The sequence below is a fragment of the Sinocyclocheilus grahami genome, unplaced genomic scaffold (genome assembly GCF_001515645.1).
Source record: "Sinocyclocheilus grahami isolate Dianchi unplaced genomic scaffold, SAMN03320097.WGS_v1.1 scaffold349.1, whole genome shotgun sequence".
Classification (NCBI taxonomy): Eukaryota; Metazoa; Chordata; class Actinopteri; order Cypriniformes; family Cyprinidae; genus Sinocyclocheilus; species Sinocyclocheilus grahami.
The window spans coordinates 908067-923803 of record NW_015505528.1 but is presented as its reverse complement, the minus strand read 5'-3'; the positions used below and the strand labels follow the sequence as shown (position 1 = coordinate 923803).

At 37.7% G+C, this 15737-nt stretch overlaps 2 protein-coding genes across 5 annotated transcripts in view; both read right to left on the bottom strand.

The window, feature by feature from the left end:
* Window positions 1-1347: 1347 nt before the first annotated feature.
* On the bottom strand, window positions 1348-10369 carry fktn (fukutin). Its single transcript, XM_016229254.1, has 10 exons — window positions 10277-10369; window positions 9948-10111; window positions 9499-9559; window positions 8544-8782; window positions 8105-8382; window positions 7337-7469; window positions 7083-7212; window positions 5324-5457; window positions 3945-4069; window positions 1348-1773 (listed from the first exon to the last, which is right to left on the bottom strand). The coding sequence occupies exons 2-10, from the start codon at window positions 10065-10067 to the stop codon at window positions 1560-1562; spliced, it is 1434 nt and encodes a 477-aa protein (XP_016084740.1). The 5' UTR covers window positions 10068-10111; window positions 10277-10369; the 3' UTR covers window positions 1348-1559.
* Window positions 10370-12067: 1698 nt separating this feature from the next.
* Window positions 12068-15737, bottom strand: part of fsd1l (fibronectin type III and SPRY domain containing 1-like) — a 38873-nt gene continuing 35203 nt past the window's right edge. For all 4 annotated transcript variants that reach the window (XM_016229249.1, XM_016229251.1, XM_016229252.1 and 1 more), the window contains 2 exons: window positions 15596-15684; window positions 12068-13083 (listed from right to left, as the gene is read on the bottom strand). In XM_016229249.1, coding sequence (XP_016084735.1) covers window positions 12898-13083; window positions 15596-15684 — 275 coding nt within the window. In that variant the 3' untranslated portion in view covers window positions 12068-12897. The remainder of the gene's footprint in view (window positions 13084-15595; window positions 15685-15737) is intronic.

The window sequence follows — 15737 nt, the reverse complement described above, 5'->3', positions numbered from 1 at the left end:
GAGGCCATTAAGACAACATCATCTGCAAAGAGCAGCAGTGCCACCCTAAGATGCCTAGGAACTTGAAGTAATGCCAAGGATGCAGACGCACTCTCACACTGGTTGTATAGAGATCAGGCTGCACTGATAAGCAACTGCATGTACCCCATACTCCCGTAGTGCCCCCTAAAAAACATGCCTAGGCATGCAGATGTTAGCCTTCTCCAAGCCCACAAGACTCAAGTAGACTGGATAAGGACACTCCCATACCTCTCCAGAATCCTTGTTAGGGTATAAAGTTTGTCCACTGTTCCACATATAGGATGGAATCCACATTGTTCTTCCAGCACTCTGGCATAGGCTGAGAAGTGTGATCCCTTGATTATTGGAACACATCCTCCAGCCATCTGCATCCAAGGTCCACATGGGCCCCCTCTCCAGCTGCCACCCATTATGTAACAAGTGGTAAGTCCACAAGGATGTGGCCCATGTTGTTGTTTCGGGTTCAAACCGGCCACCAGGTTTTCTCCCAGACCTGCCTCCAGGAGAGGACCCTGGTATCTCTACTGTCATCAAGGTTCCACTCTCTTTCCTGGTCATAAGCGACAGTGTTGGATCACTCTTTGTCTGGCCTCTAACCTGGGACCAATTTGCTTAGAAATCCCTACCAGGAGGCAATGCTCCAGACAAGTTCCCAGGGTTGCTGAGGCACTAAAACCACTCAACTACAATATGTTTATTTAATTTTGGCAAATTAGTGTGCTATCATTTGCTATCATTAAAATGTATATATCAGTGATACATCAGCAATTAAAAAATTATATTCATAAGAAAGAAGAGCCTAAATTAGAGGTGCCCAAACTCGGTCCTGGAGGGCCGGTGTCCTGCAGAGTTTAGCTCCAACTTGCCTCAACACATCCGCCGGGAAGTTTTTAGTATGCTTAGTAAGAGCTTGATTAGCTGGTTCAGGTGTGTCTAATTGGGGTTGGAGCTAAACTCTGCAGGACACCGGCCCTCCAGGACCGAGTCTGGGCACCCCTGGCCTAAATAGTTCACACAGGAGTTTATTATTCAATTAAAAAAATACATATCAGTACCCAGGACAATGCACAGCAGCAGTTTATTTACACATTCTCAAATCAAAAGTAAAACTACCCTCTTTACAGGACAGATCATTTACATTAGTGGTCTCAAATTCAATTCTCGGAGGCCCACAGCTCTGCAGAGTTTAGCTCTAACTCACACCTGCTTGGAAGTAATGATCCTGAAGACCTTAATTAGCTGAATCAGGTGTGTTTGATTAGGGTTGGAGCTAAGCTGTGCAGAGCTGAGGCCCTCCAGGAATTGATTATGAGACCAATGATTTACATTAATAAAACAAATCTCTTCACCACATTAATATTTCTAATGTTTTCAATGTTCTTAGTGTTACAAAGGCAGTCAATGTCTGCAGAATTTTAAGGAACACTGAAACATTTTCCATAGGGGTTTACTTTCGACTTTGTAGTAGCTTAGGGTAACTGCAATGACCCATACATATTAACTGGAGCATAACTAAATACTTTAACTCCCATGATGCTTCAGTAAACTTGAATGACATCATCCCATTCCCTCACAGGCCACACACCATTCTCCTGTACGTTGAACGGAGAGGTCTTCCAGTCCCAGGTTTTCACAGGAACATTCCAGTTAGGTCCATAGTTGGCCATCACATAGTCCCCGGTTTCGCAGGGAACTCTGACCTTTAGCTCCATCAGCTCAGTCCAACACAGACTGAATCGTGGGAACACATATCTGTCAGGAAACAATACAAATAAAAGCAGATATTTAAAGAAAAAAAACAGAATTTCCCTGAGTATTAACTAGTGCCACCCATTGAGTTCTAACAACAATGTTTTGCAACAGACACTGGGGTTCCAGAACATGTGTGACATGTGACTAAACGACCAACACAGCTAAATTAGAAAGATCTTGTTGATACATTTTTTGAGTGTCATGAGGTTAGTGCTAAACTTTGTGTTTGTAGAAACAGCAACCAGACTTTGTATGCTTTTATTTAAAGGGCAGGGCAACTCTGCAACCCATACATCCAGCCTCATCTTCTGAAATGAACAATTTCGAGTTGTAACACAGATGTTCACCTACTTTTTCCAGCTTACCCCATCAAAGATCAGGTCTTAAATACAATTTTGAAAAATGTAACGTTTATATTGTGTTTGACTCTTAACTGTGAGTTAAATTAAGATCAGACCATACTTTTTGAGTGCAGAAATCCAGATGCTGTCAAAGGGTTCACAAACTTATTCTTCCCACTGCATATGTCAATTACTTATATCTTCGAAACAATTCAATAAATCAAAATTAATCTGAAATCTTTGTTATGAGACAAAGATGTAAGATAAAGATAAATGATTCCCTGAAAAATGTTGTGAGACTCGGACAAATGGCCTTGAAAGAGTTAGAAAAGGCATTTTGTTATTCAAAATTACCAACAAGCAATCAGAAAACATTGATGATTTTCACAAAGTTCCAGAAAGAAAAAAAAAACAGACCGCAAACCCTTGCAGTGAATAGTAGAGGTCTTCACGGGGTCCACTTAGATCTGGAAAACCTGAGGTCTGACCCGAGACCCGAGCAGGTTTGGGTCCAAAACTTCCAAGGGGTCGGGTTCGGTATTAGTGGCCTTGGGTCTTGGTTAATTTAAAATAAATGTGCCTTTTCCAAATGGACTAGATAAGACCTGAATTCTTTTAAACCATCCCGGATGGCCAGCAGCAACTGAGATTTTAGCAGAAATACATAGGTAGTGGGCCTGGCGTAGTACATTACCAACCCCCTCCGTTTGCCTAATGGATGGCATTTTACTGACATTTCAGCACTTCAGTGAGTACTTGCGAGTTCATGTTAAGTGCATTTTTGAGAAACACAAACAGAAAAGGAACAAACGTTTGTGACCTTACACACAGAAATCCATCTTATAGATATGAGATCCATCAGAAAAAGCCACTCGCTTCATTACGCTGCATGTTCATGTAGGGCTTTTTTGTGTGCACAAGCCCTTCGCCGAATATGAGGTAAATAGAGTTGCAGACAAGACTAGCGAATCCATGATTTTATCGAGCGATCACGTTTATTTCTCCAATTCACTGGTCACAACTGAAAGATGAACCCAAGAAATAACTTGTATCCATCAGGAAGGCAATAATATAAAGAAATAATAAATAAATAAATGAAAGTAATGGAGCAGCGGCCAAATCAGTCAGCAGGACACCAGGGTTTTTTTCCTCGCAGGCTGCAGGCTGGGCACACATCAATGCCATTTACCTCCGGGTCCAGTCGGATTAGAAAATGAATGGTGTCGGGGTCAGGTCAGACTTGGGTTCAATTTTATCAGGTCCATCTCAGGTCGACATTTTCTTTTAAATCAATAATTTATGCATGTTGAGTTCGGGTAAGAAGTGATTCGGGTCGAGTACAGATTTTAGAAAATGAGAAGACAATAAAACAAATAAGACATACATTTAAAGAAATTGTAAAACCTCTCTTATCTCTACACAGAGGACAACTGACAGGTTAGTAGGTGGTCTTTCACTGCTGACCTGAAATTGACAGTGATAACCGCAATGGATAAGACAAAACATCTACCTAGCCTATGTCAAAATAGACCTATGCATGAGACTTACAGCTGCTATACTTCATACATCAGTACAATAAAAATACTTTAAATTATTATAATATTCAATAATCAATTTTATGAACTAAGCCTGGAACAAAAAAGAAAGGTGAAAGAACCTATATTACGGAGAGGTAATGGCAAATGAGCTGATGAATGATCCTCTGCAGCCATCTACTGTTTTAGTGGTAATTTCATATCATTTTCACAAACTTTTTTCACCCCTGAAGAGTTTGCATCCCTGATTGAAAGCAAATGTTTAATTGATAATAGAGAACTCTCTAATACTCACTTGAATTTTTTGCCACTCTTTGCCTGTGTGCCTCCATTCCAGGCAATGTCACCTTCATCATAAAAAAAGAAAATGTCCAGTTTCACATCATTCCCCAGATAGGAGAGCTCCAAACTATCCTCAACCTGAAATTTAAATAAAAGAAGGGTGAAAATATGTCAGCAAATGTCTGGGCCTTGATTTATCCTTAAACCAATTAATCGATCCTACTTTAGTGATCAAGTTTTTCCATTGTGATATAACTTTGACAGTTAAACGCAGCCCAGGCAGGAACCTATTATAATGCATTATTCATCATTACTGTAACATTAAAAAGACATATCATCTAGCATAAATGTGTAAGTATATATTGACAATTTAATGTATGTGAACTGAACTGAATGTATGCTCATTAAAAACGTAAAGACAGGAAGACTTTCATTATTTTAGTCATTACTAATTAGAACGTTGTTTTTGCATTAGAGTAAAGAGAATTTGGATGGAAAATGTGCTTAAAGGGATAGTTCACCCAAAAATAAAAATGCTGTCATTAATTACTCACCCTCATGTTGTTCCAAACCCCGTGAGACCTTCGTTCATGGTCAGAACACAAATTAAAGGTAGGGTATGTAATTTTTCAAAAACACTTTAGAAAACTGATTCGGGCCGAATAGCAAAACAAACTTGAAGCCAATCAGCAATAAGGGGCGTGTCTACTCGTGATGTGGAGGAGAGCGCGTTCAGTGCATGGGACGGACATTAGCCGAGCCGAGCAACAGAAAGATAAAGATGGCGGATAAAGGCAAGGCAAGAAGTAGGACCCGTGTAAATATTGGATCAGCTTTCCAGCGCTGGAGAGAACTCAAGGAGCGGATGCATGCGATCAGACGCCGAGGTTGCTTTGTTTCTTCTCAATAGGTGAGTAACACCGCGTCTACAACAGCTAAAGTCTGCCTACACTGGATGCGATCAAACGACCGTTGAAAACCATTTGAAATTTGTGTCAGCACGTCATAAATAGAACCCGGCAGCAGTTTTCTGTCGGGGATTTGTTGCGCCGCGCCGCTCACGTCCGATGTAGACACGGTGTAACATTGGTTTTGCTTTGTTTCACAGAACTATGTCCAATAAGCCAATGCACTAATTTCTTTGTTTTTTTTTTTAGAAGTCAAAAGTCTACCTGTCATGGTACTGCCCCATTGACAAGCTATTTCTGCACAGTTGCATAATTACGTCCTGTGCTTACAGTGTTTCTATGATGAGTCCATCCAGATCACCCAATATTACATTTTTGGAGATTGAGATGGATTGTTTCTTCAATTCTGAACAACAGTTTTAAAGCAAGGGAACTGACAAAGCATCCAGCAATGTTATTTTCCAGGTAATAAATCACCCTTTACCTTCCCAAACTTGTGTTTCAGTGGGAGACCAGCCTTCTGAAACGCCTGAGTGATGTCATGCCTGTAATCTTTTATCCAAACGCCCAGATCGACGTCTTTACTGTAAGGAATGATGTTACACTGCCTGTACCAACCTGTGGGAAGTGGGAAATGGGACAGAAGGAGTTAGATGGGAGTTATTCAATCTAATTACTCACCAAAGGTTGTTTTTGCTTAGTCTCCTCTTAAAATCTATGACAGCCCATAGAACCAATAGAAAACTTATGAAGTTATGACGCAGGTCGAGGACAGCCTGAACATATTGCTAGGCATCGGAAATGCAAGTGCAAACGGGATTGTGCTTCCATTTGAATTTTGTGAGGGTTGGGGCAGAAGGCAAAGAAAGTGAAACAGCAAATGGGTGACTTTCTATTGCTATTCCAAAATGACAGGGTCATAACTTGTAAGACTTTGGAAATCCAATTGCAAATGGACTTTGCGTTTCCTTTTGAAATATGGCAGATAAGTTAAATCCACAGGAAAGAAAATGGAAACAGAAATGCCTCATAATGCGTCAATATCATTCCATTATCATGCCATAAAAATGAAGCTTACAAAGATCAATATATAGGCTGTGATCCATTATATTGTGAGTTTGAACTATGTGACCCTGGACCACAAAACCAGTCATAAGGGTAATTTTTTTAAAAATTGAGATTTGATCTGAAGGTTTGATTTGAAGGTTCATTAGGATAGGACAATATTTGGCCGAGATACAACTATTTGAAAATCTGGAATCTGAGGGTGCAAAAAAAAATCTAAATATTGATAAAATCACCTTTAAAGTTGTCCAAATGAAGTTCTTAGCAATGCATATTACTAATCAAAAATTAAGTTTTGATATATTTACGGTAGGAAATTTACACAATATCTTCATGGAACATGATCTTTACTTAATATCCAAATGATTTTTGGCATAAAAGAAAAATCAATTATTTCGACCCATACAATGTATTGTTGGCCATTGCTACAAATATACCCCAGCGACTTAAGACTGGTTTCGTGGTCCAGGGTCGCATATCGACTGATGCAAGTCTCATATTTTCAGTGTTGGGGTAATGCATTAAGAGTTACATAATCAGATTACTTTTTTCAAGTAAATAGTAAAGTAACGCATTATTTTTTTAATTGAAAAAGTAACTCAGAGTTATTCTCTTATAAAGTAACGGTAGTTTTCCCCTTTATTGACTGACAGCTCTTCTGTTGAGAGAAATCGGGAGTAAGAGCAGAGACGTTGTGTGTGCTGTGTAAACATGTTACTGTAGTTCTAGACTAAATGTGAACATGCATTTACTCGCCTCACTTACCCAAAAACAGATTCATTATTCCTCAAATTGAATAAAAACTTAAATATGACGCAGACCTACTATAATTAAATATGTTAACATAAATATCCTTTATGTAATCCCATTTAATAAACCTATATCTTTGTTACTGACCATCTGAGAATCCAATTCAACCATACTAATAAGCAAAAATTACTTTAGATAAACATAACATTTGTATCATTTTTTTTTTTTTTTATGGCTGAATTAACATTCTTCTCCTACGTCTTATTCTTCATGCAATCCAGAATGGCAGCACAGCTGAAAGGTTTGTTTTAAATAAAAAGTAACTAAGTAATGTAATTAGTTACTTTTTTAGGGAGTAACACAATACTGTAATGCATTACATTTAAAAGTAACTTTTTCCAACACTACATATGTTGAGAGCCTCTTACCAAGACAGGTTCCACTGCTGAGCCAGAACGGAACTCCAAGCACAGAGAGGACTTTGGAAGCAAGATGAAGCAGACTTTTAGCCCTCATCCTAAAGTCCATAGCCTCTGTAGAGGTGTCTTCTGGATACAGCTGCACAAAATTATTTTGACTCTGAGCCCAATATATATTCAATGCTTAAACCAGATAAAACAGTCCAATTAAGAGATTTAAACACCTACACATCTTGCTTTTATTCCCCATCAATCCACAGTACCTGGTAAAAGGCCTTGGCTTCTCTGCAGTGACACTCCAGAAAGCGACTGCTGGAATGCTCATGGAGGAAACGAGAGTAGTTTTTGGGGATTCTTACGTCAAGCCCATCAAGAGTGGTTAGAATGAGCTCTGGCCTGAAAAAAAGTCATGAAATTAAACGATGTATGTCAAATCTTAATTTCTTTCCATTTTTTTTAAATATTTTTGTGGAAACTGTGGAGAAATGTAGCATTGCATCACTTGCTCACCAATGGATCCTCTGCAGTGAATGGGTGCCGTCAGAATGAGAGTCCTAACAGCTGATAAAAACATCACAATAATCAACAAGTAATCCACACCACTCCAGTTCATCGAGTAATGTGTTTGTAAAACAAATCCATCAAGGCGTTTAAACTTTAAATGGTCACTTCTGGCCACAATAGGCTTTCTCTAGTGAAAAGTCCATCCCCTGTTGTCCTCTCACATCAAAATCCAGCCACATATTTGTTTAGAGCTGTTTTGGCTTGTAAACGGTGCTTGATCTGTGCATATTTCTCTCCTGATTCAGATGGAATGACTTGAGAACGCAATATTATAGACGAAGGACTCTTAGCAACGGTTTGAAGATAAAATTGTCTTGATGAATTTGTTTCTTACACGCGTCCTTTGGCTTCACAAGATGTTAATTGATGGACTGGAGTCGTGTGGATTACTTGTGGATTATTGTGATATTTTTCAGACATTTACTTCACTTGACATTTCTGTGTACATGCAATAATTATGGCGTCACCTGTCATAGGCCCCAGCATGACGGCCAAAGTCCAGTTTTCCGAAAGGGGCGAATGTCCTGTCCATACTGCTTCTCAGCCTGAGAGGGCCATGCCAGAGGTACTTCCCACTGCGCTCGTATAGAACGACCACATGAACCAGACGGCTGTTAAAGCGGAACAGGAAGTGCAGTGGTATTTCTTTTGCTGTCAGATCATCCATGCTGATCAGTCTGGGGTCTTTGCCATGAATCTCCAGCAGCTCCAGACCTCGCTCTGCTGCTGCATCCAATAAACCGGCCTGCATAAATAAAGAGAAGTATTATTCTTGTGTTAAACTATTGTTAGAATGAACAATGTGTGCGTGGGGGTTAAAGGTGAGGATCTAAGTCAAATCTTCCTTAAATGCTTAAAAGATGCCATTTTTTGCTGCTTCCACAATAATTCTATTGAATTCCTCACATCATATTTCCAGAGGTTTCCGAGAAGTGCAAAGGTGGTGAAGTCCCTGTGTGTGCAGAGGAAACTGCAGTGGGGTTCTTTCAGCTGACTGTCCCTGTAGAGAACTGCATCCTGGGACAGGAGGTTCAGAGATGCCGTGTCTACCAGAAACACAGGCAATTTAAACTTATGGACCAGCCCCAGGAATTCCAAAAAAAAAAAAAAAAAAAAAACGAGACAAAATATTAGCAAATGACAGTCTCACATATCAGAGACTAAAACATTCTGTTGCCTTATTGACTGTAATGTTTGAAATTGTTAGCTAAAAGTGTGGTGAGTTTTCTGGCTTCAGAAGGCAGGAGTGAAGTAAACAGTCAACATAGTAATGAAGTTCAGAGTGAATTTTATACGGTAACATTCAAATATGATTAGGCTAGGCAGATTTTAGTCAAACTAAGATAAAAAAAAAAGAACTGACACAAAAAAAACATTTACATCCCAGATAGAGAATGTGACAGGTGTGTTATAAGGGCTCTATGGCATATAAGAAGCAGTTCGATGCAGGTTGCTTGCTGTACTCACTTTATGAGGGACTTTTCTGGTTATATCATTTTTACTCTACTGTTCATTCTGTTTAGACTGCTGGGTCGGATGTATGTATATTCTTACTTCAGACTATACATATTTGACTGAGATACTATGACTGTTTGTGGAGAATGGTGTGTATTCATAATTGTTTATTGAATTTGTCTTGTTCTTTCATGTGTTTTATGTTTAGTGTTGATTATAAAGTGCTTTGAGCTTTGGAAAAGCGCTATTAAAATAACTCTTCTTCTTCTTATTATTATAAGGATGAAGTAGGTTGTTGTGTCCCTCTTCTCTCTCTCGCTGGTGAGCAGCAGCTACAACATTAACCTTAACCACACAGATTTAGAGCTGTAGACTAAACTTTTGATCATTAATGTCAAAATTTCACTCACCCAATGTGCCTCTTTTCCGGACAGATATCCTTTACTACTCAATGCGTTAAGTCCATTCTGCAGTGACAGAAATAATGTCACTATATGCAAGACATCAATCAACAAAATTAGGTGCACCAGCCTTTAATTTATGATGACTTTGACTCATTTTATTAATACATTAAGCACACGCTGTGACTGTGTGCGTGTGTATATAGTATTATAAGTGTTTATTAAATACAGTAATCAATGGATAAAGGAAAGTGCCATTAAGAATAATGGGAATATTAGTCACGAAAAAAAATTCACAATGAAACATATATATATATATATATATATATATATATATATATATATATATATGTTAGCCTATATTAGTCTATATAATCTTTGACCAAAATGATCAATGTTTTTTAGGACAGTAAAGCCAAATGTTTGAGGTTTTGTAGTGGTTTTGTCTTGCCACCTTTGATGAATACTGTCTGTAGTTGAAGAGCTGGAAGAGGAGGAATATGGAGCTCGCAGCGATGAGGAGAGTCAGCACAAATGTCCTGTTTATTCTAGCCATTAGTCCTGCTTCTGACATCTGACACACACAGGAGAATCATATCTGTGCTCATACAGACACAGCTGAGAGCAGAGGAATGAGAAAAACAAAAATACACACCGGGTGACAAATCTGCATAACGTGATATCAGAATATATCATCTTATTTGACCAAATAACTAGATTCTGCATTCACAGAATTCAAAGTAAAACATGCAGCCAATAATTAATAGCGTCTTATAGACTTACCAGGAGCAGGAAAACGCTGAATATCTGCTTTATCATAATCATTTATACAGTTCTTTATTCTGCCTGTATTTTTGCCTCACACTGCGACCGTGCGCCAGGAGGGACATCTCTAAAACGCGTTGCGAAAATAATCTTAAAGGGATAGTTCACCCAAAAATGAAAATTCTGTCATCATTTACTCACCCTCATGTCGTTCCAAACCTGTATGAGTTGCTTTCTTATGTTGAACACAAAAGAAGATATTTTGAAGATCGCTGGTAATCAAACAGTTGCCATTGACTTCCATAGTATTTTTTTTTCCTACTATGAAAGTCAATGGCAACTGTTTGATTACCAGCGATCTTCAAATATCTTCTTTTGTGTTCAACAAACTTTTTTGTGAACTAACCCAAAATAGCCTGGAGGAGAGCAGTGAACTTTCAAGGTTTGTTAAAAAAAAAGACAGTTTTTAATAGATGTCAGCAGAGGGGAGACTTAATTAAATGAGAACTTCTGTGTTAATGTTTAGAATGTTTGTCATTAAATGCTTCTTTTTCAGTAAGCAACATTAGGAGTTTACAACGAAATAAAAAAACACGGAAAATTTTTGCCAAAAGTAGTGTCTGTTTACGGCACTTCTCATTCATTTCTATAGTATCCGCAAACTGTTATTGACAGTCGTAAAGCGCCGAAAGATATTCAAATAATGTTATTGGTTTATGAGGCACACGTGAGCCATGGAGGTTGGTATCTTCTTACATAGTAAGAGCTCTGGCGTTTCTTCCTAGGGATAAATACATCTTCTTTAGATTTTTTTTTTGCGATTCACCATTAACTTGTCACATACTGAATTGTCAAAGATTTATTTTGTTTATTCGTTTTTCCGTTAAATTATTTCTCCCATCTCATCTGTAGTGAAGAAAAAAAAACTTAAAATCTGACTCTAGATCTATCAAAGATCAGATTCACTAGTCCTTTTTATGGCATTAAAATCTATATTTATTTTCAAAGGTTTACATCCCTGAAAGCGTTAATTACAAACTGGCACATTCGTAGTTAATTTGTGTCATATATATTTTTGTTAAAGGGGTCATATGATGTGATTTCAAGTTTTCCTTTCTCTTTGGAGTGTTACAAGCTGATTGTGCATAGATAAGATCCCTGAAGTTGCAAAGACTAAAGTCTCAAAACCAAAGAGATATTCTTTATCAAAGTTAAGACTCTGCCACGCCCCCCTAAAACGGCTCGTTCTAACACGCCCCCACATATCTACCTCACTATGTGGAAATATCTGCATAATGCGCCCAAATGTGCACGCAAAGAAAGAAGGCGTGGTTTCAGTAACCGCAGTTAGTGTTGAAGCAGCATGTCAGGGAGACGCTGTGTTTCTAGGCGAAAGCAAAAGCACTTTATTTGGCCTTTAGGAATGCATTTAGGAATCTTTAAGATGACTTACAACAGAACAGCAATGTATTTTATGGACGACCGTTTCGTGAACCTAGGAGAGGAGGTAATTCTGACTTTGCTATGACAATCTGGCGCTTCTGAATCAGCAACTGTTTTGTTATTAGTTTAAGTATTTGCTATTGACTGTTCAAATGCGGAGTTTTGCGCATGGTGTGTGTGTGTGCGCGCACGTGTTTGTAGAAAACAAAGCGTTTGAGAGAGGCGGGGCATAGAGGACCTACAATAATGTACAGTATTTGAAAAATAATGTGTTTTTTGAACATTAAAGCCTGTCAACATATTCTGTTACACCAAATACACAAAATAATGATCTTTAAAAAAAAACATAATATGACCCCTTTAACTCATTTGCCTGTGATCCACTTTAATGCTGTTTGGGGATTACAACACCAGATGGTGCCAGAGGCAGAACAAGTCAACATGGAGTCAAACAGAAGTCTTTGGTGAGCTTTAATGTTTGGATTGAAGCTCATTAAGGATTGTTACATAGAAACAGATGGAGGTTTGATTATTAGTTTCTGCACAAATGCATGACAAACTCTTAATTTATTCCAAAAAATTAGACCTAAAATGACTTAAAAGGAGGATGACACATTTATACAACAAAAATGTACAGTCTACATCCAAAATTATCCAGATATAATAACAGTTTATGACAATGAGGGGACATTAAAAGCAGCTTTTATCATTTTTACACTTGTGCAAAGTTTTCCAGTTTCAAAATCAACAGCTGAAGGATGATCTACAGAGTTCAATATCAGTAAGAGTACAGTTAATGTAAAAAAAAGAAAGAAAATACCATAGAAAGGATTTAACACACACTACAAGGAACGAAAGTAAAACAATATGAGAATCAACTAGTGAAGGACAAACAACTCAAAAAAGCATGTCATCATTCAAACTAAAATCAGTAAAGAAAGTGCACTCAACTATTCCCTGATAAAGCGACTAGCTTTCCTTATGCAAACATCTCCTGATGAAAGCAAGTGTCTGTCAAAGAGAACGAGGCCTCTCTTCATCGGAACATAAAGGGAAACGTCTCTCCAAATTCTGCCAGTCAAAGCTGCGGCGATGATCTCTTTGTCCTGGAAGTCTACATGCCTCGGTCATCGGAAGTGTGTCCAGTTTTCAGAATGGTTTCCTGATTAGTTTTTCAGGTGTTTTGAGAAATCGGGTCACGGCATTAGGGAGCTGTCTACTGAAGGCAGTTTATCGTAGAAGCAGATATCACAGGCTACTGAGGGATCCTGCGGAGATATACTGCTGTTCGATCCTCCCAGCCCATTTTCTGTCTTTTGGAAGCTTCTTATTGCACTGGGTATCTGCAGGCCTGTAGACAGAGTCAGACCACCACACCACACCTGAAATACAAACACAGGCATTCAGGACACTCAGCCAGTCTTCGTTTAGCAGACCCTTTTAAAGAGATAGTTCACCTGAAAATGAAAATGTGCAGAAAATCTAATCACCCTCTGGCCATCCAAGATGTAGGTGAGTTTGTTTCTTCATCAGAAATGTAGCATTCCATCACTTTCTCACCAAAGGATCCTCTGCAGTCAATGGGTGCCGTCAGAATGTGAGCCCCATACAGCTGATAAATACATCACAATAATCCACACGACTCCATCAATTAACACCTTGCGAAGCCAAAAGCTGCGTGTTTGTAATAAAGGAATCCATCATTAAGGCATTTTAACTAAAATACGAGTACATAATCCATAATAATGCTCTCTCCAGTGAAAAAGTTCATCCCGTTGTCCTCTCACATCAAAATACAGCTACATGTTAAGTGCTTGATCTGTTCATATTTCTCTCCTGATTCAGATGGAACGACTTTTTAGCTGGAGGAAGCATTATCATGGATTATGGACTCATATTTTAGCTGAAAGCAATGGTTTAAAGTTAAAAACACCTTGATGGACTTATTACAAACACACAGCTTTTCACAAGACCTTGAATTATGTACTGGAGTGGTGTGGATTATTGTGATGTTTTTATCAGCTCTCATTCTGACGGCACCCATTCACTGCAGAGGATCCACTGGTACTACATTTCTCCAAATCTGTTCCCAGGTAGAAACAAACTCATCTACACCTTGGATGGCCTGAGGAAGAGTCCATTTTCAGAAAAATTTAATTTTTTGGTGAACTATTTCTTTAATATCATTTATAATTTCTAAAACACCCCATATAGAGTTAGAACATATCACAATTAGTACATAAGCCTAGATCTTTAACCACAAAGAGTACGCTTGGTTTAAGATGACAGCTTGTTTCTTTGTTGATAAGAACAACAAGAATGCAACAATATTTTCAGCCGGGCGATAGTATAAATACAGATCATATAACAACTTTGACATGAGCTGTGCGATAATGTAGTTTACATTTTGCAACAATACAATAATTAAAGCAGTTGAGATTTGCTGTGTAATATATTTAACTTTACGTGAGTATACTGCATAAAATTGGACATATGTTTATATCCAACTTAATATAACGAGCTGGCAGATTTTGTGATGAAATTTTAAAAAAATCAAGCATTTGAGATCTGCTATATAGTATATTTTAATTTAACACTGTAAAACTGGCTGATGTTGATATATTTTGTCAGGCAGAACTTGCGTTTCGAGACACAAATGTGTGATCAGTTTCACTGAAGTCTATGGGGAGTGTTTTACATTTGCATGTATTTATTTAGCGGATGCTTTTATCCAAAGCAATTCACCAATGTGAAATATTACAAGCAATTTCTCATAAGAGACAACAATGCACAATGCCAAGTTTACAGTATAAACTAGATTATTAGACAAGCTAGAGCAGACGGGAAATGTGGAAAATAAGAAAAAGTTATTTATTTTTTAATTAAATACATTTTATAATTAAATAAAATATTCTTGAAATTTAAATGCATTTCTTTTTTCATATTCACTTATAATAATACTCAAAAACGTAATGCTTATTTCTGGTTAACAGCATGAAAAATGAGTGATTTAATTAATCATTCATAGAGACAGTCACTACTGGTGTAACAAATGCTTTTTGAATTAGGAGCCACAACCACATTTAAATGTAAGAGTGAAGCCCTTAAATTATGGTTCAGTTTGTTCAGGTATTTAGTGCTGTGAAGAAGACTCTTTAATCTTTTGACAAAGAAACATTAGCAACAATCAAACACAACCAAAGATGTACTATGTCTGGCAATTCCCAAAGTACCACACTACCAGTCATAAAGCAGCTGCAGTAACGCTTTATTTTACTCTACGGTGTCTTTGTTATACATGTTAAATGTACTTACAGTAAATTATGCATAATTAACTAACTCTAAACCAAACCCTAATCCTACAGTAATAATGACGTCATTACTTAAAGTGCCCCTATTATGGGTAATGAAAGGTTAATATTTTGGTTTTGGGAGTCTCTTTCTTTTGAGAGACAATAACTTTATACACGGTGCACTTTCAGATTTAAAACTTTGCAGGAAGTTCTCATTCACTTAGAGCTGTGTTACACACTGCATGAAAGGTCATTTTCAAAAATCCATAATAGGGGCACTTTAATTGTATAATTACACTGTAACAAGGACATGATCTGTCAACGCAAAGTGCATAATTTTCAGTGCATCATTTAAAAAAATATTTTTTTTTAATCATTAGCTTTGAGAAGAAGTGGTGTTAATACTTCAGTACATGACTATTACAAGCTTATACTATTACAAACCTATTATTTCACTCACTTTCAGTGTTTTTCATTTTTTCCCCTGTTGCCGGATTCTATTACATTATCATCTTTTTTTATACATGAAAAACGGGGCATGGTTTGCATTAGAATAACCTATATTTGCATGTGTAAATAAAATGTTTGTACTCTAACTCACCATGAAAGCTGGCACAACAGGTTGGGTGAACCTCACTTTAAAAGTATGAAGCAATTGTTTGTTTTCAGCATTATAGAAGGAAAGTTGGCCTGGAAAAAAAACAACAAATGAAGCTATTAATAAATAGCAGCAGTCACATTTA

What these genes read in the sequence shown, in the direction of transcription:
- fktn (XM_016229254.1), bottom strand. Translation starts at nt 10,067, where the DNA reads ATGTCAGAAGCAGGACTAATGGCTAGAATAAACAGGACATTTGTGCTG. An exon ending in CATGCTGGGGCCTATGACAG is followed by an intron (nt 7,470 to 8,104) that starts GTGACGCCATAA and finishes ACTTTTTTTCAG; the next exon opens with GCCAGAGCTCATTCTAACCA. An exon ending in TGAAACACAAGTTTGGGAAG is followed by an intron (nt 4,070 to 5,323) that starts GTAAAGGGTGAT and finishes TTTAAATTTCAG; the next exon opens with GTTGAGGATAGTTTGGAGCT.